General features: G+C 47.2%; 1 protein-coding gene across 2 annotated transcripts in view; it reads right to left on the bottom strand.

The window, feature by feature from the left end:
• Positions 1–4704: 4704 nt before the first annotated feature.
• BEND4 (BEN domain containing 4) overlaps positions 4705–19154 on the bottom strand; it is a 30585-nt gene continuing 16135 nt past the window's right edge. For both annotated transcript variants that reach the window (XM_032852636.1, XM_032852638.1), the window contains 3 exons: positions 14801–14892; positions 8762–9002; positions 4705–5329 (listed from right to left, as the gene is read on the bottom strand). In XM_032852636.1, coding sequence (XP_032708527.1) covers positions 5112–5329; positions 8762–9002; positions 14801–14892 — 551 coding nt within the window. In that variant the 3' untranslated portion in view covers positions 4705–5111. The remainder of the gene's footprint in view (positions 5330–8761; positions 9003–14800; positions 14893–19154) is intronic.

The following is a 19154-nucleotide window of genomic DNA, read 5'->3' as shown; positions in this document are numbered from 1 at the left end:
CGGGCCCCTCGTACCACAGAGATTTGGTCAATTTAGAGGTTCAGGAGGCAAAGTGACCAAGTCGGTCAATGGGTGAACCAAGTCCAGTCCTCTCAGTTTCCTACAATTGAACACAGCACAGAGGATGAGGGCGGCCTCTCCCAGGTGGATGCTGTCGGGTACGGCTGGGAGTTTTACACTCGAGGAGGCAAGTCCTGGTGGCCTGGTTTTCCTACACTCTACGTTGCTGGGTATCATTCCTTCACTCTCTAAAAAACATGAATGCCACTGGCTGACGGAGCAAGTAACTGTGCAGAGGGCCATCATCTGGGGAGCATCTCCCTACATTATTCCAAGGGAAGCGATTATTTTTATTCAGTACTTATATGCTTGAAAGAAGCCATCACTATGTTTACAAAAATATATCATAATGATGCATACCGCTGTTTAGACACATTTACATCAGAGTTCTGACTCAAGCGTTCGAGTTGACATGTTTTGCCAAGAAGTTATGGCAAGTGTTGCCACATGAAACGTACACCAGCAAGACTTGCACCATATGTGCAAAATCATTTTTCTATTACACTTCTAGAAATCTGTATATGAGAGCTGTCAAAAATTATAGATCTGTAGTGTGAAATGACATACCACTGAATGAGAAAAGTTCGGTTTAAATCTTTTCTAAAAATAAAGTTACCCGAGAATGAGATCTTAACAAGCGACTGAAATCTGAGAAAAAACTAAGGAGGTAGTCAGTGGGCAGCAGGTTGAGATTCTGGAGCACAAGCTGTAGGACAAAATCCAAATGAGGGCAAATTTAGGTTTGCTTTTCTGAAAATCGTGCATGTTTCATCTCACATGATGCCCCATCCATTTTCTGAGAGCAACCGGAGGGAGGACAAGACATGAAAGGTGGTAGGAAAATGTAGAAATCACGAACCTGCAGGATCCCAAGTCTATACTTTTGTCTAGACTTGGGGAGAATGTCTGATATTGTAAGAATAGCTACTGGGCTACAGAAACCATTCCACACATCTGACACAAGGAATAGTTGGATCAAATAATACACCGTAACAATTTATACCTCTATAATGCTGATAAATCTCTTAGGTCAATGTGTTTATCCACACATCTGACACAAGGAATAGTTGGATCAAATAATACACTGTAACAATTTATACCTCTATAATGCTGATAAATCTCTTAGGTCAATGTGTTTATGGCTGATGAAGGGCCAAGAAAGATCCAGAATATAAATTCACCCACGTGCTCTACAGCTGTGAAGTAGCCGCATACATCTCTCAGTTCCCTCACCAAAGGAGAGGGCAGCCATTTTTTTGCACACACTCTGTCACTGTCCTCCTCCATTCCCTAGTAAAACCTTAGGAAACACCAATGGTGACAGGAACCTGAACCCTGCGGCAGAAACTGGGAACGCTAACAGAGAGATGCCCAGGTTTCCGGGCCAGATGAAATACTTTCAAGTAAAAATGGAAGGTATACTCTTCCGCATTTACAGATTTCCTCAAGCATTTAACTTAACACTGGGCTGACTAAACCATGACACTGTGAGCAGCGTACCTTCCAGAGACTATGAGAATTGTGCTTCTAGTAAAACTGCTCCCACAACAGTGCTCCCCTCTGCAGCTTCCTGGCCTACGTCCTCTGACATGGGCCGCGGGAGGGTTGTCCCGAGCCCAGTGGAACGGCACCTGGGCCTTCCTGTCAGTTTGAAAAGCAGGCATGCTCTCTGTGATATCGTCTTAATTTGGGAAGTCACGAGACACGTCAAGACACTGTCACTGTCGAGGACTCTCCCGATCACCACGCTCAGGGAACACACCTCGGACAGGTAACGATGCCAAGCCACGCCCTCCGTGCCAGGCCAGGCCTGGGTCCTCCCTCTCTCACCAGGGCCATGGAGCACAGCTGCGTCCTGAGTGGCTTTAACTTGACCCATTTTGTGCCAGTGCTAAAATGACTCAAGGACGATTCTACAAGCTGACACGAAATGAAGCTTCTAGTCACGAGCAACCTGTCCAACTGCCAACAAAAGGTAGAGAATCAACTCAAGAAAATGAGCAGCCCCCTCAGGTCTCCAGAGATCAACAGGAAGGAAGACAGAGCAGTGACAGCATCTGGGCTCCTTGGGGGTGAGTTTTTACAGTCTTGCTCTGTCGAGGGCACACGGGTCTCACCACAAATCCGTCAACATCCTTTGAGAGCCCTGATCTGAAAGTGAGGTGACCATGAGGCCCCCACCGTGAAGAAGCCGGAGAGCTCAGAAAATGGCCCAGACTGCACACCGAGGAGAGGAGATGGTGGGTGTCTCTGCAGATGCTGGGCCGCGCCCCCAGGGACTGTCAGTGTGCGGCTCAGGTAGTGGCCAGGATCACAAGATCTAGACAGACAGACAGACAGACACACACACATGGCAAAGAAGGTCATGGAACACCTGACCCAGGGCAACTGACCCTAGGCCCTGGGTCCAGGAGAGGGATTCGAACTGGCTGTGCAAGACTAAGGAAGCCAGTGATCTTCCTGGGTCTTGGTTTCCTCAAGTGCTAAGAGATGGCCAGCATTGTGGAACACTGGAAAACAGACGCTAGAGAAATAATTCACCCAGAAGGCAGGATGGGAGGGAGACCAGGTGTGCCTGTGGAGCAAAGGTTGTGTGCGACCCTGTAGTTTGGGAGGCAGATCTACCCTAGCAGCCTTCTCAGGTGATGCTAACTACAGCCAAACTGAAGGCTCCCATCACCCTCTCTCACAGCAGTGGTGCGAGCCCTTTTTTTTTTTTTTTCCAAATATTTTATTTATTTATTTGACAGACTAAGATCACAAGCAGGCAGAGAGGCAGGCAGAGAGAGAGAGGAGGAAGCAGGTTCCCCACGGAGCAGAGAACCTGATTGGGGGCTCAATCCCAGGACCCTGAGATCATGACCTGAGCTGAAGGCAGAGGCTTTAACCCATTGAGCCACCTAGGCACCCCACCAGCCCTTCATCTTTAAGCACCCTTCATCTTTAAGCACAAGGCTATGGAGAGTGAGGGCAGAGATGCTCTCATCAAACCCCTCAGTCTAGACCAGCACAACACAGAGATCTACGATGACGCTTAGATGGGGAGACATGCCACACTTTTAAGCTTGCAGGGACGAGAGGAGTTTTTTGAGCAGTGGTCAAATACTGTTGCTAAAGGGGGGAAAAAAAAAAAAAGGACGTTGTCCTCAGTGGTAAGGATAACTAAAGCCTAATGCAAAAAAGACAAAGGTAACATGCTTATGGTGACAGTTTGCGTCAGACCAAGATTTCTTGTCACCAAAGGATCCTGTAAAGTATTGACTTCTCAGACCTCTGAAAACTCCTTGAAGAATCGCTTTCTCTGTCTCTTGGTTCCCCTAACCAACATCACATTTGCTCTTATCATTTCCTTTACTCACAAATGTTAGCTGACTTGCCCAAAACAGGATTCTTCTCACACCACCGAACAGATCAGACAAAGGACCATCTCTATAACATTAAACTTTTCAATGGATGAAACTCATAATCCTAACAAAAGCTAAAGACGGGCCTATTCCCAGGACCATGCATATAGTTGATGCTAACTATTGAACATAAAGGATAATTTACTGTCTCACAAAAAATGGTTACAAAAACCTCTTTATAAATGGATGCTCATGAACTTTAAATGAATTTCCAACCAATTTTCAAAACCCTTAGTCATGTTGTAGACGACATTAATAGCCTTCAGTAACTTCTGCCCACTGAGCCCTAGGCTCCACAAAGAACGTAACAATCGGATTAAATGCGATAGAGGAGGCTGCTCCCGCCAACCAAACCAGAAGTCCTCAGAAACAGATTCTGGTATCTCCATAGTTTGTACGTAAGGAATGCTCCCGAAGACAGTAGTCATTTCACAGAAGGAGCTCAACCAATTAAACTGGAGGAAACAAGTGGGAGTGGTTTAGTGTGAACTTAGCCAGAGCTTGTAGTTCAAGGGAACTACAATGGGGGGTGGGGGATGGGCGGGAAGGAGATGCCAAACAGCAAAACAGTTGGGATGAAACATTTTCATCAGTGACAATAAGAAACAAAAGTTTATGCAAATTCTAAAGATCTACTCAGAGAAAGACCCTCACATTTCAGAGCAATTACAGACAAGCCCATGGCATAGTTGTCAGAATGGCCTTGAAACTGTGTGTACGCAATTCCCGAACATCTGGTCAGTTCAGTGAATACCGTCAGTCGCACCACTTGTTTGGTCTTCAGTGCGCCAAACAGCCGAGTGGTTAAAACGCTCATTGCTCAACCCATCACTTTGGCGTTGCGTCAACAAAGTCTGAGTTAAGGCTATGGAAACTGTGGGTCTATGAACCTACGAAATCAAGCATTTGAAAAGCGTTTTGGATCTTTGGAGATTTCTTGACTGACAACGAAAACTTACTGTTTGTAAACTCCAGAGATCATGTAGTGCCTTTCCGATCAACATAGTAAAAATTTTTTTTGGGGGGGGGGGCGCTAGTGGATTCTAAAATAACTGAAAAAAACCCCACCTGATTTCCAACGAATCATTGTCTAGCAGTGACCTCTTTTCTCTGGGTTTTTCAGAGGCTTTGTCAATGCTGAGACAGCACAGTGTCACTTAGCCTATGTCTTTGCTGAGAAGTAGGAATTCAGGTCTTTGGAAAATATAAAGACAACTTATTTGAATTAAATTAAGTTCATCGTCCCTTAAAATAACTCCATGTCTCTGTCTTCTCTACTCTAACCCGGCCTTCCATGGGGACCGGCTCTGCTCGGGAAGCAGAGCTTACGTGAAGGTTTCGGACACGTGACCAGGAGCTCCCCTATTGTTTTCAGCCTCACTGTCTAGCTAGCAATCAATTCAACGCAATTGTGGTTCTTTGCTTTTTGTAATCTCCTGAAAGCCTGTTGTAGGTTCCACAGACTTCCCAAACAACCCTAAAATGGATTTCTGTTTGGGAATGGTGGCAGTAGGTCAGAGACTTAAGGTTTGAGATGTGTCAAGTCTGGCAGAAGGACGTGCTTTGGACTCGCAGGTGAGGGTAACAGGATGTGGACAACTGGAACTCGTGAGAGGACCAGCTGCTCCAGTGTCAAGATTCTGTCCACTAATCCCCGGACCCATCCTGGGAATTTTTATTGAAGACCTCATCCTGGGAAGCCTGGTGGTCGATCCCTTCATAGAACGAGCCGCCGTTGTGCAGGAAAGTCCCCACCGCCCGCCCCTGCCGGGCGTGCCCCACGGCGTCGCTGAACACTTTGTTTATCTGCTCCTCCGAGGGCATCCACCAGTCGGGATTGGAGGTACAGTGCATCCTAATGAACTCTGTGGGAATATACACAACAATAGAGAGAGAGAGAAAAACAGCTGGTTTTTGCAGAAGAGGACGGACAGGCTGCTTACACATTTACAGAAGCTCTACAAGAAAAGCTTTATGGGAAATCCAATGTAATGCTATGATGATGTCACCTCTTAGACTCAGCTGATTACATGGAAGTCGTCTACTCTTGTGCAAAAGTAAAAAATCACGTGAAGCGAGAAGGTGATCCTCTAAGGAACACTGGCTAGTGGAATGAAAGGCAGAGCTGATTTATAACATGGACTATACACCGTGGAGACAAAGTCACGGTGCATTTCAAACCTACATCGTATCTGCTCACATCTTTAGAATTTTCGGTGTTTCCGGAAACAGCCGATCTCACTAGCATGGTGTTCTTTGACCAGCTACTGACTGGCAGACTAAGTTCCACAGGATGACAAAATCTCAGGGGCTGAGAAACTGCCTGGATTTTGGTTCAGAAGAGGTTTCCACCTCTTCCACCACGTTCTTTACGTGTATTATAGGTCCTACTTATTTCTCTGATTGGGATATCCACACATGCACTGACAGATATTTCTTAAATGAGATTTCCTCTAAATATTTAATTTCACCAGAAAGCAATTAGCATGTATAAAAAGGAACCAAGACTCCGACGAGACAGACTCAGCCTCCCTTTGGGTCAGGCTCATGCGATCCTTTCTTCTGTTTTCTCAGGGGGTCAGGGCACGTGTAGGACTCCTGCCTCGCTATTTTGATATGGACACTTGTAAACTGAAGTGAGCATTTTGGAAAAAGTTCTGTCAAATTCCTTTTTGCACAGCTGACTGGGCAGAACGGTCCAAGGGGACTGTTAATTACACACCGTTTCTTCTCCAGCCCTGCTCCCTCTACAAGACAACCGGTCCGGTTGTAGGGCTGGAGCTGTCTGAAATGACTGGGTGAAATCCCGGCCCTACTTGCACTTAGAAGAGGCTGATGCTGTTCAAGTACCCAGACCCCAGCGATCTCAGGAACTGAACCGTGCCCATCTCCACAGGCAGCCTCTAGCTTAGCAGAGAGCCAGGGACAGCCCCTTCGATTCTGTGCCTGATGTGAGAGCCTTGCTCGCCTCACCGGAGTCCCAGCCTGGCTGCCTTACTCAAGGGAATGAACAGTGTTTACTCCGCAACTCATCCTGCAAAACTGCTGGAATCAGACGGCTTAGCTTAGGGGGCAGGCCTGGAAAACACTGCAGGAGAACTCCCTAGTCCTCTTCTGTACCCCTCCCACCCCTACTGTATTCAGTAGGTATCCACTAACTGCTGTAGTTTCCCCGTCTCTGATCCGCCACTCCTATCAACACAAGGAAATACGGGCTAATGGATGAGGGCGCCCTGACCCCGCACCTCTGGGACCGTGCTGCTCTGTGACGCCTGTCCGCCTCCACTCTCCTCTCGGTGACGGCTGCCGACACAGGGCCTTCTCTGATACTGTGGCACAGACTACTGAGAGCTCGTTCTGTTACACAGACAGGACGCGTCTTCACAGGCCCTCTTCCCCCTAGGGTCAAACCACCTTCAGAAGTGGTCAGCCTGGAGTTTGGTTCCATCCCAAAGCACCCCATTTTCCATCACTAAAGTGTCCAGTGTCTGAAGTTTCCTTGGCTGCTCTCATCTTGCTCACCCAACATGGACCTCCACCCCAGGAGCCTTTATGGAAGGAATCTGGGTCACAGGAAGGCCCTAGAAGCTCAGCTTTGGGGACAAGCCTACAAATGTCTGGCCCAGCTGCCCCCACACAGACCACCACTGTTTTCTGCCTCTGTGTTCTCCACCCAGGGGCATCCTCCACCTGAAGGCCTGCAGGTGTGGCGCCTAATGAGGCTTGAGCTGGAGGATACAGATGCTGATTAGCCCACCTGGACTCTACCCGTGTCACAGGGGGTCAGGCGACGTTCTCAGGGCAAGGCATGAGGGTTTTGGGGTGTATGTTAATCCCTCAGTTTCACTCACTCGCTGCTTAAAACGTAAAATGTTGAGTAACAATTTCTGGAAAGGGATACAGTGGTGAGGCCTCTTGCCCTGACTCCCCTTACAGGCCCCAGAGCAACTTCGTGGAGTACAGTGTTCCCAGGAGAGCCCCAAGCTCACAGACTTCCCTTTTACTCTTGGGGGAGTAACTGTCAGCTCTGATGCTGTTGAGGAATGAAGGAAACTGTGGCGAGTTCGCTAAGACAGACCCTGGAAATCCCCATCACCCACTGTGAGTAAGCAGAATTTTCAGACCGGCCAACAGGGGGTGCTCTGGATGCCTAGCTGATTGAGGTGCTTCCATTCCAGATGGTTCCCTCAAGGCCGGGCCACCTGCGCTAAAATCACCCGAGGGGTGGGGGGGAGGGCTATGATGAGCAGCAGTGCACGCCTCCCCCTTCTCCAGCTCCAGCCCTGCTCAGTCAGAAGCTTGCAGTGGGCCTGAGGAATTTCAGCTGCTAAGAGAGTCTCCCTGCGCCTCAGGCAGACTACTGTTGCAGAACACCGCGGGCATCCCAGGAGGGGATGCTGGAGTGTCCTTGCTGTACACCAAGGCCTTATCAGCAATAATGTCTCCTCACTGTGACTTCCTTGCCAGGAAATATTTTGCTCCCCTGTCCGGAGTAAATTTTTTCCAACCAATAAAATTACTATTGAAATACACAGGTTAGAACTTGAGCTTTTTGATACGAAATTTTTCAGGTGTGAACAGTGTTCCTGTTGGCCCTCGAATGCTCTACCTGTCTGAGGCTGTGTTTCTCTGCACCCGCTGAACCAACTGTCTGCCTCCTGACCCTCGTCCTCGTCCTCTGCCTGGCCTACCAGTGTGGGTCAGCTGCGAAGTCCTCAGCTGCTCGAACTGAGGAAAGGTACCATCAGAGCAATATTTTTAATAAAGAGACTTTAAAAAAACTAACAGAATAAAGTCTGACTGGGCAACAGATACTTTAGGCACCCCAGTATTCAGGAAAATTAACTCTAAATAAATCAAAGGAGTTGGGGGCAAGTCCTCTTGAGAAGGTAGCTGGGGGAGGGGAGGGGGGGCCCAGGCTGCAAACGGAAACGAGGTCTCTCATTTTCCTAATTCTTAAAGAGCTCCCCATCATCCCTTCCTCTGTCTGATCCCCCACGCTCCAGGTTGGCTAGATGGGGCCTTCTGTGGCAGCAAAGAAAATCGGAATTCAAAGCGTGAGACATGAGGTGCTATGCAATGTTTATGGGCCGGGAAGTGAGAATGCCAAGGCTAAAGCAAACGGAGATTTTTTAAAGAACTTCTCGATACCGAGTAGATGGGCCACATGAAGCCTATAGAGGTCTCAGCGGGCAAAACCAAAATACAGTCAAGGCTGAACACTTGCACGGGAGAGCCACAGCCAATGCGGTGAAATGAGATCACAGATGGCGACACTGAGCGGAAGGATGCAGTACCTCGGAGGCATGTTACTTTAACTGGATCCAGAGGGCGTCTTTCAGGACCTGTCTCTCCTGACTGCACTGACCTTTTCCTTTTCCCAAGGCCGCATGAGTACTTAAGCTCATCGGTTGTGAAAACAAATCTGATGAGATATCGAAGGAGCCGTCGCCCGTCTTTCTTGGAAGAATTTACAGCCTCGTCCCACTGTTTGCTCGTTATGTAGACAGGATAGTTGTTCAGCAGCTGCTTGCTTCCCTGGAAAAGCCAAGTATTTTCTCATTACTACTTAGCCAGCCAGGCCAGCCAGCCAGTGAGCTGGCCAGCCGGTGGAGGCGATCTCCGTTTCAAAGGCAAACACGCTTTTTAACCAAGTGGCTCGGCTGACAATGAACCAGGTATTGAAGAGCACAGGTAATTGCTCACACTCAGAACGGGCACTTTTCAAATTACATTTGCATTTTCTGTAACAAGAGCCAATGAGGTATAATGAACACCTTTGAAAGAGGAGCTATTTATAACTTGCATTTTAACAGGTAGGTTAAAATGTGTCAAGATCCAATGACAGGGAACACTATTTAAATATAACCCGTAACTTTCCCTTTCAATCTATTCAAATATGCAAAAATGACTTTGAAGAGTGTGATCAAACAGGTCTCTTCATCCTCTGGTTGGCGGTTAAGTATTTTTAGAAATGATGCTGGTGGTCTATTTTCGTAAGGTACCACTTGTGTTTAATTCACCGAACACCCGATAGCCATCGTGTAACAGTGGAAACGGCATTAAAAAGTGAATTTTGAAAGGGAGGGGGATTGCAAAAACCCCCCAAAAAGTCATCATTAATAATAATAATAACGCAAACCAGGTTTCCTCAATGATAGCTTCTGCAAATGCCACTAAGTCAACTCAAAATTTTTCTTCCTTTTCATCTTCTTAATTTATGTCTGCTATAAAATTCCCAGGCTCAATTGCAGCAGTGGGACTAATTACAGGAATTTCTGTAACATTTATAAGCCATGTTTAGTCAATTCCACCTACACAACCATTACTTTAGTTCTGGTTGTCCATAAAATTCTACAGTCCAGGACAAATTAATTAACCCATGATCTCAGTTTTAATGTACTCCTTCCCTAGTAATTAAGGTGTACAAAATAAAGAAGGAAAAACTCATTCAGTTTTACAACTCTGCAAATTTACTCCAGGTGATAAATTTGGTGCTGTTTGGGTCTGATACGGTTCTATTTCAGAAAGTGCTGTTAGCAAAGCCCTGAGAAGGGCCAATGGCCCAGCAGCCGACAGGGAGGAGGCAGCCCGTTTGTGCTCTGAGGTGGTCGTGGAGTCCCACCCAAGCAAAGTCACCACCCTAGGGTCCCACTTCCTTCAACCAGTCATATGTGACTCAGTTGCCTTCTGAAGGGAGGCAGCTGAGAGACACGGTTTCTGCTCTGAATTTAGAGCAGCTGGAGTTGGAACTGTATCTTGGTTCAGGTCTTATTTGTGTTTCTTGAGTAAGTGACTTCAACTGGTTGGACCAAAGCCTCCCTGTTTGTAAAACAGGAAGAATTAAATTATCACGGGTTTAAGATGTGAATACGTGGGGGCAGAAACCAACCCTTGGCTCTGGTGCTATGATCAAAAGATGGGCAAGAGCCCAGAGGTTCCAAACTTTCCTCAGCCGAGGCTGCCTCTTGACCGCACGAAGGGCGAGCTGGGCTGTGGGGGCGTGCGGGGGTGGACGACAGAGTCTGTGGTAGTGCAATGGAGAAGCAGGGAGGAAAGACGTAGAATTCAGTGAGCCAGGCTGTGGGGGACAGAGGAGTCAAGGTGACTCCCAGGTGAGCTGGGACATCCTTCCCAAAGAGGAGGAACAGATGGGCACGGCGGGGAGGAGAAGGCTGAGAGCAAGCAGGAGAATTCTCCTGCTTCCTACGCACAGGGAACAAAGAAGGGGTTACGGAGTTCTGATTCGCTGTGCCCTCAGTCCTCAGGGCAGCTGGGGTAGGGGGGCCTGGGGAAGGTGGCATATAGGACTGGGTGCCTCAGACCCCAGGCTGTGTCAAGAGTATTTCTGTGGAGGAACATCTCTAGTGACTGTCACCATCTCCTGAGCCAGCGATGCATAGCCTGAGGCCAGCCCCCGGTGCCCGGCAGCCCCGGCCTCTTTGGCCCTCACAGGGGTGCCACTGGTGCAAAGGCAGAGCTGGGCTGGGGGGCGGCCCCCCTCACATCGGCACTGCAGCTGTCAATAAAAGGACGACAATCCCAGCTTGCAGGTGTGCGGGGAGGAGACCACCCGTCTCCCCCCACCGGGAGATAAGCCCAGGAGGGCAGGGGTTTCCAGTCGGCTTCACTTGATGCTGTGAAGAGCTCTTTCTTTTCTTTCTTTCTTTTTAAAAGATTTTATTTATTTGACAGACAGAGATCACAAGTAAGCAGAGAGGCAGGCAGAGAGAGAGAGGAGGAAGCAGGCTCCCTGCTGAGCAGAGAGCTCGATGCGGGGCTCGATCCCAGGACCCTGGGATCATGACCTGAGCTGAAGGCAGAGGCTTTAACCCACTGAGCCACCCAGGCGCCTCCGGAGAGTTTTTTCTTTCCTCTCTTCTCTGTTCTACTTTTACTGCTGTGCCACTTGGACAGAGCTTCTGATGAATTATTAATTGGCAAAATTAAAGAACTTCAAGGAGAACAAAGAAAGGGGCCATTAAAAAAGGGGTATTGGGGACAGAGAGCGTCTGTCCGTCCTTAGTTTAAGACCATCTTCTCAGTTATGGTTCTTGTAAGTACACCTCAGTCTCAGAACTGCAGCCCGAGCAGCTGGTTGTTAAACCTTCTATTTCTTTAAGGTTGTGCAAGTTTTTTTTAAAGATTTTTATTTATTTGAGAGAACGAGTGAGAGTACAAGCAGGGGGAGGGGCAGAGGGAAAAGGAGAAGCAGGCTCCCCGCTGAGCAGGGGGTCAGACACTGGGCTCCATCCCAGGATGCTGGGATCATGACCTGAGCCGAAGGCAGATGCTTAACTGACTGAGCCACCCAGGTGCCCCTAATGTGCAAGCTCATTGGGCAAGACAGGATTCCCGCAGAGGTTTGGCCAAGGATGTTAAATCCTTTCCCAAGGTCTCACAAGGCAAAAGCAGAGCTGGGAACTTGGTCCCGGAGTTCAGAGCCTGCCCTTAAGACCAGAGTCGAGTCCGTTTCAGGATGAGAGCTGTCTGAGATGAGGGAGCTCACAGCCCAAGGAAGGAGCTTTCTCGAATCCTTAAAAAGAATCCACTTCTACAGAAGAGCTCAACAGCTCTCCATAAAATGAAAGTCTCCATAAGTGTAGAAATACCATTTGGAGGCAATTTTTGTCAAGAAAAAGGAAAAGAAAGAAGAAAGTCATTTACAGCCTCAAACAACTCAAATGCTCCCTGTTATGGACGAGATTTACCACACTATTTAAGCATAGTTAACAGAAATAAAATGTGATCAATAATACTAATGAGAAAATGCCCATGTGCCTGAAATGACAGTAAAAACAGCATAATAACAATGATGATGGGTAATAAAAGCTTAAATATTCCTATCAGAGGAAATGTAGATCTGTCACCTATTTTTATGTTTCTATAGAATCCTGATGGCATATTCTCAATTAGTCACCAACAGGTTATTAAACTTTGATCTATGAGTCACTTGGAAGAAACCAAAATGAACAGTGCTCAGTAAAACTCAGTATTTAAACTCACAAACAAATGGAAGACCTACGCATGCATTAATATTTAAGTAAATTCTGAATTACTCTGTGAACACAGAGAGGGTATGGCAATCAGAGAGAGCTTCTTGGAAGAAGTGGGCTTTTTGGAAGTGCTTTTTTTGCACAATAGAAAGGTCAAGTTCAGAAATGTGGACCCTATTCTAGGCAGCAGTGAAAGGATTTTAAATGTGTGACATTCATTTTGGATCCGTAGTTTAGAAAATTAACCTTCCAGTGTGGAGAAAGGAGAAGAATCCATCCTAATAGTCCAGGTACAAAGTGTGAGGAAGGAGGCAGAGAGAAGGGAGACTACTCATGGTAACTATAAAACAAGCAGATGTCAGGAATGAGGAGGAGCGAGGAGTCCGTGATGCCTCAGAAATTTCTGCAGGGGTTGGTGCTGCCTTTACTGGAGAGAAAACCAGGGTAGGGATGGGTATTCAGAGGCTGTGCTGGGAGTTCGAGGGTGCAAGGTATCCCACTGTTGGTCAGGCAGGCTGGAGACTGGTAGCCCAGATCTTGATCTGGGACTCGTTGACCTGCACGCAGCTGGTGTTCAGAGAAGAACACGACTGGGTGGGGGAAGGGCGGTGGACAGCGAGGGAAGGGGATGGAGGGTGGCATTCTGGACAACAGTGGATGGAAAACTCCTTACAGCAGAAGAAAGGACAGGGAGCCAGGAGAGAGTCCTGACACTGAGGCCAAGGGAGAGCATGGAGGAGGAGGATGAGGTCCTGGGGAAGACGAGGGCCGGAAGACGGGCCCCCACACGGCACATCTGGGAGAGTCACCAGGGCCACCTGCAGCGGACTCTGGGAAGCAGTCGAGGTGCAGCCAGATTATGGGGGGTGGAAGAGCAAGTGGAAACCAAGAGTGGAGTAACAAACACAGACCAGACTCGCAAGTGTTTGATCCCCAAGAAAAATGAGGTCACCGTTGTGTAAGTGCCTTCAACAACAGGCACCCGGGACGCGCGTGGGATGAGACTGGTGTCCCACCTTCCCGGTGCCAGATGCAGTGTGGGGCAGAGTCAAGGGCTGACAGAGGCTGCTGGGGGTGGGGGGGGCAGCATAGATGAAAGGACAGATGGGGTGGGGGTGGGCGTTGGCAAAGGGGAGTGAGGGGTGCTGCTTCCTGGATGGGGGTGCCAGGTGTTCAGGAAGGTAGAAATCAGTGTGGCAGAATTCACTGGATTGAGTTCTACCTGGTATTGCTTACTTTTTGGCTAAATTCAAGAGAGAGGGTGGTGGGACCAGGGATGGGGGCTGGAGGAAAGGCACAGAGACCTTCAAAATAGCTTCTCCAAACTTCAGGGGAAGGGAGTGATGGCCAGACAGGTCTCACGCTGCACCTGGGGGTAAGAGGGTTTCAGTGCATACCAGATTGGCTCCTGCCTTTCCATCCCCTGGTCTCTCTTACATGCAGAAATGTGGAAAGGAGCGTGTGCTCATACTTCTCCAGCAGGGGAGGCATGGGGTCAGGGTGGGAAGAGTAGGTTTGCTGCTGGATCTATGAAATGGTACGCACGAGGATGGAGCCTTGAGATGATTTTAATAGACATGGAGTGTGGAAGGCTATGTGATGATGAGGTAAGAGAGAGGGTCCACGGCCTGCCGTCACCAGCATGAACAACTCACCTTGCCGAGGGAGGGAAACTTAACTACGAGAAAAGAACTTATCTACTGTTATCAGTCCAAGATGTTTCTAACCCCGGCAATTCCTTCTTTCACTGGCTTTAGGTTCTGAAATTTGTAAGATGAAAGTAACACATATTCAAAACCGAGCCTTGAGAATCTTGTAGGAATGTACCATGTTTCCACTGACCTACCGCTCTCAGCAGAACGGGTCATCGCTCCTGCACTTTGGAAGAGACTGCAGTTGCTTCTATCGAGGTCCAGAGGAAGAAATGTTCTAGAGCCCAGTGTCTGGAAGACATCCACCTAACACTCGAGGAGCCCACTCAGTGTGGGAGGTGCCCGAGAGCAAGGCACTTTCTGGAACATTGGCTCTGCCAGAGAAGGGCAGCTTGGTATCTCCATTTCAGCCTTTCCTGAAAGCAAGCCTCCAGACTGGCCTCCACTGCTCGAACTGCTGTTTCTTTATGCGCCACCCCCCCGCCCCCGTCCGCGTACAGCGTTCAATCTTGGGGAGTTTGGGTACGTGCGCGCTCTTCCCCCACTGGTACTAAGAACCCCAAACCTCAGGGAGCCAACACTGTGTCTCACTAGCCAACGTGCTCGGGTGGACCCTGTACGCTATCAAGAAGCTCGTCTTAAGGAAACTTGGAGAGACTCACATCTCCCTTTTTTGCCCGACACCTACCTCGGTGGGCTGCTCGGCGGGCTGCGGGACCAGGAGCTGGTTGTGGTGCTGTAGCACGGTCTTCAGGTAATCCAGAACGGTCTGGCAGGGCACTGAGGGCAAGAAAGGGCGAGAATTACACAGGAGCTATCCTGTGACAAGAAAATGAGAGGCTTTGAGATTTAAAAAGAGTTTTGATGCAAACTTCTAAAAAAAAAAAAAAAAGATTATTTTCTAAAGGAAATGGAATCTTCTTTCTTTTGACATCCGTAGTTATTTCAGTTTGTAAATACAGAACAGATGCTACGGTTTGGGGAGAATTTTTAGGGCTCAGCACAATTCACTAAAAACTTTTTTCTTTTTTTTTAAGATTTTATTTATTTATTTGAGAGAGTGACAGTAAGAGAGAACATGAGAGGCGAGAAGGTCAGAGGGAGAAGCGGACTCCCCTTGGAGCTGGGAGCCCGATGTGGGACTCGATCCTGGGACTCTGGGATCATGACCTGAGCTGAAGGCAGTTGCTTAACCAACTGAGCCACCCAGGTACCCCCCACCGAACACTTTTAGGTCACAGTCACTCTGAGATGAATTTGGGTCAACAACCACTCACAGAAGAGACATTCTCTTGTTTTCTTCGACTCAAGTTGTAACATTAGCATCCAGTGATGCTTTTTAAAATCAAGGTACTGCAAACTAATGTTTCACTAGTTTTAAATCAATAATACAATACACATTTTTAAGGATGGATTCACTCCTAGCTCTGCAGTAAGCAGGAGGGCCCTGTGCTGTAAATCTGCTTCCCTACGTGGACACAGCTGCCCGGGGTTCCCACGTGCAGATTCAGTTATGGTATCTTTCGTTAACTGTTGCACTAATTTTCTGAAGCTCAATCTCATAGATTCATAGAATAATTACAATAAAACTGAACAGGTATTAACCCAACATGGAACCCTGACATTTTTTGTACCACTGCATAAACAATTCCTACATCTTGAGATTTCTATTAGAGCCCTTTCAGGAGCAGTATTAACTAATTGCTTTTAAAGGTCTTGGTAGCTTAGTTAATAACTAATTCACGGGAATAATTGCCACTACCTGTCTCAGCTGTGGATTTTCTTAGACTGTTTTTGTCACATTACAGAAAATAACAAATATTTAATCTAAACCCCAAATTTAAAGTATCACTGCCTTCTGCATTTTTTCTCACTTCTTTTTTTTTTTTTTAAAGATAGTAAACAGAGGTTACCATCCTTGTCCACACTGTTAAAAAGCTGGATTTTTTAGGTGTCATCACACTGTAACATAACCAATCAAAACGTACATCAACATCCCTTTGAAGAATATGAATGACACCGAGTATAAGCAGCTTAGGAATTTTTTCTTTTTGTCAAAAAAAAAAGTATTTTCTTACATAACCATCCTTTTGGACCTGTGTCTTACAGTCCTTGAATACAGTCTTCAAACTGTAAGTCTTCAAACAGAAAGTCAATGAAAAGAAGTCATGCATACATATTATCAGTTTGGAGTAGGCCTTTTGTCAAAGCAAAGTTCAATAAAACCTGTCAAGTACCTCTAATTTCACCAGCGTTTTAAAAGTTTAACCCCCATTTACCCCAAGGATACAAATGTAGGGATCTGAAGAGGAACGTGCACCCCTATGCTTACAGCAGCAATGTCCACAATAACCAAACTATGGGAAGGACGTATATGTCCATCGACAGATGAATGGACAAAGATGATGTGGTACACACCACAATATACAATGCAATACTTTCAGCCATAAAAGAGAATGAAATCTTGCTGTTTGCAACAACGTGGATGGAACTAGAGGGTATTATGCGAAGTGAAAGAAGTCAATCAGAGAAAGGTAAGTATCATAGGATCTTGCTGATATGAGGAATTTAATAAACAAAACAGGAGCATAGGGGAAGAGACGAAAAAATGAAACAAGACGAAACCAGAGAGGGAGACAAATCAAGAGACTCTTAATCTTAGGAAACAAACTGAGGGCTGCTGGAAGGGAGGTGGCGAGGGGTGACTGGGTGATGGGCATTAAGAAGGGCGCCTGTGATGTAATGAGCAGTGGGTGTTATATTAGACTGATGAATCACAGATCCATACCCCTGAAACAAATATATGTTAATTAATCACTTAAATTAAAAAAAAAAAAAAAGAAAGAAAAAAAAAGTCTAACCCATTTTACTGACACCACAGCGGGAAAGAATGACTCTTCCGTTAATGGCATTAACTATAGGGAAAAGCAGGGGTCCTGAGAAGCTAATGGAGACACGAAACTGTCTGCTGCTTGAGTTCTGGGTTTTCGTTCACTCTGTGGCTTGTGGGACCCCAGGAAACTTCTGTGTCTGGTGTCCCGCCCCTGGGGCTGCGTGTGAGGTTCCCAACAGCAGCACTTTGTCCTTCACGGTTTGTGGTGGGAACCAAACGCAGCTGTCCACATGCCAATGTTTGCCAAGTGACATGGGCAAGGTATTACTTTGGATTTAATTTGGAAGTTTTAGTAAAATTTGCAAATAACTCGCTGACTGATGAGCATTTGAATGAAACATCTTTTGACCCCTTACCCCCATATTTTATAGTCATGATGATGTTTATGAAGGGGTCCCTGGGTGGCTCAGCCAGTTAAGTGCCAACTCTTGGTTTCAAGCTCAGGTCATGATCTCAGGGGCCTTAGATCGAGCTCCGCGTCAGGCTCCGAGCTCAGCGGGAGCGTGGAGATTCTCTCCCTCCCTCTCCCCCTGCCCTTGCTTGCATGCACACACACGCTCCCTCAAATAAATCTTAAAAAAAGAATTTTATGAAGAAAATGTTTAAATGAAGCACTAAAATGCTTACAAAACTGAATATTCAACATGACCTCAACCATGTTACAAATAATTATATACCTAAAAAGATTAGAAAGAAATAGATCAAAGTGTTAATAATAATAATTGACAATGATCACATTTTAGGAATAGGATTAGGGTAGCTATTACCACCAATCTAATAGGATTAGGGTAGCTAAAACCACCAAAAAGTTTCTACAGGGGGCATGTATAATTGTAATTTAAAAGCTGACTGAAGAATGTTGATGTAATTGCTGCCTCCCCTTCCTTTGGCATACATTACCTTCAGTGCTGTCTGTATAGCCCTGGAAAGGCCTGGAGGCCAGCTCTCCCATTCTCTACACTCCCAGTGTTTAGGCAGCAGTGCTAAGCTATGAGCAAGGCCAGCTGATTCAAATGTTGGAAGAAAACGGAATTTTGTGCGCATTTACTTGCGGTAGGGGCAAGTGGGTCCTGTAGGGTGCTCTCCGGGCACAAGGCTAAAGGCCAGGAGGCCAAGACAAAGCTCATAGTTAGCCAGTTACAAAACAGAAACAGCCACTGGGCACAGCGCTGGGGCCTCTGAGTCACCACCCCTTTGGGCCCCCCACCCCTGGCTCTGATCCCCACAAGGCAGAGGCCTCCAGGCCCTGCCCAGGCCAGGGCTGGAGCATGTCCCTGCAGTGACAGATTTGGAGCGTCACTCCCTACTGTGGCTCTCTGGAGGGCTGCCCAGATTTTTACATGGGAAGCTGCAGAATCAAATGAAACCTTTCTGATGAAAAGAAAAATAAAGTCAGTATGGAAAGTAGAGATAGGGGTGTTTACTCAAGAGGGAAGGAAGTGGAAGGAAAGATAGTACCCTGACCCACAGCTACACCGTGCTGCCTTCTGGGAGAAGCCCTGGGCACTGAGAAGAAAATAATGGAAAACCTCCTGTCCTCTTGCCCTGCTGTCCTGTCAGCCCGTGGCTCCGTGCACATGCTGTGGACTTTCCCAGTGGACTCAGGGATCCCCGGAGATGAGGAGCAAGGGGCCTGTGCTTCAGGCAGGATTCCTGCAGTCCAGGGCAGACACTGCGCCTTTGGCTTTCAAGGGATGAGATGGTGAGGTCAGGGCTTCCAGCAAAGGAGCAGCAGGATCCTCAAGGAGCTGATTATGCCCCAGATGCCTTCCCATCTAACTGTGTCCTCATGCTCATTCTGAATATTAAGCACGTCACTCTTGCTGATGCAGAAGCTACTACCTCAGGCCCAGTGGGTGGGTTTCATCTACTCACTTACGCACTCTGCAAAGGAAAGGCAGATACACCTAGCAGGTTTAATGAGACAATACCCGACGAACCAAAAACTGTAAAAACTTCTATTAAAGGGAAAGGAGAACAGAAAGGTACCTCAAATGTTCCTAGTATCAATCCTGATATCAATAATTACAATTTCTGCCACCTGCCCACCCCGTAATAGCATTTTAGAACACATACCAGAGAATCTTGGGAAGAGCAAAATGACTGGGAGGAAAAAAGCAAGTTAGGAAGACCCTTGGTGTCAATAAAA

Source organism: Lontra canadensis, unplaced genomic scaffold (assembly GCF_010015895.1).
Source record: "Lontra canadensis isolate GAN:19392208 unplaced genomic scaffold, GSC_riverotter_1.0 scaffold1, whole genome shotgun sequence".
Classification (NCBI taxonomy): Eukaryota; Metazoa; Chordata; class Mammalia; order Carnivora; family Mustelidae; genus Lontra; species Lontra canadensis.
The sequence above is the reverse complement of the archived record's forward strand: the minus strand, read 5'-3'. Positions and strand labels throughout refer to the sequence as shown.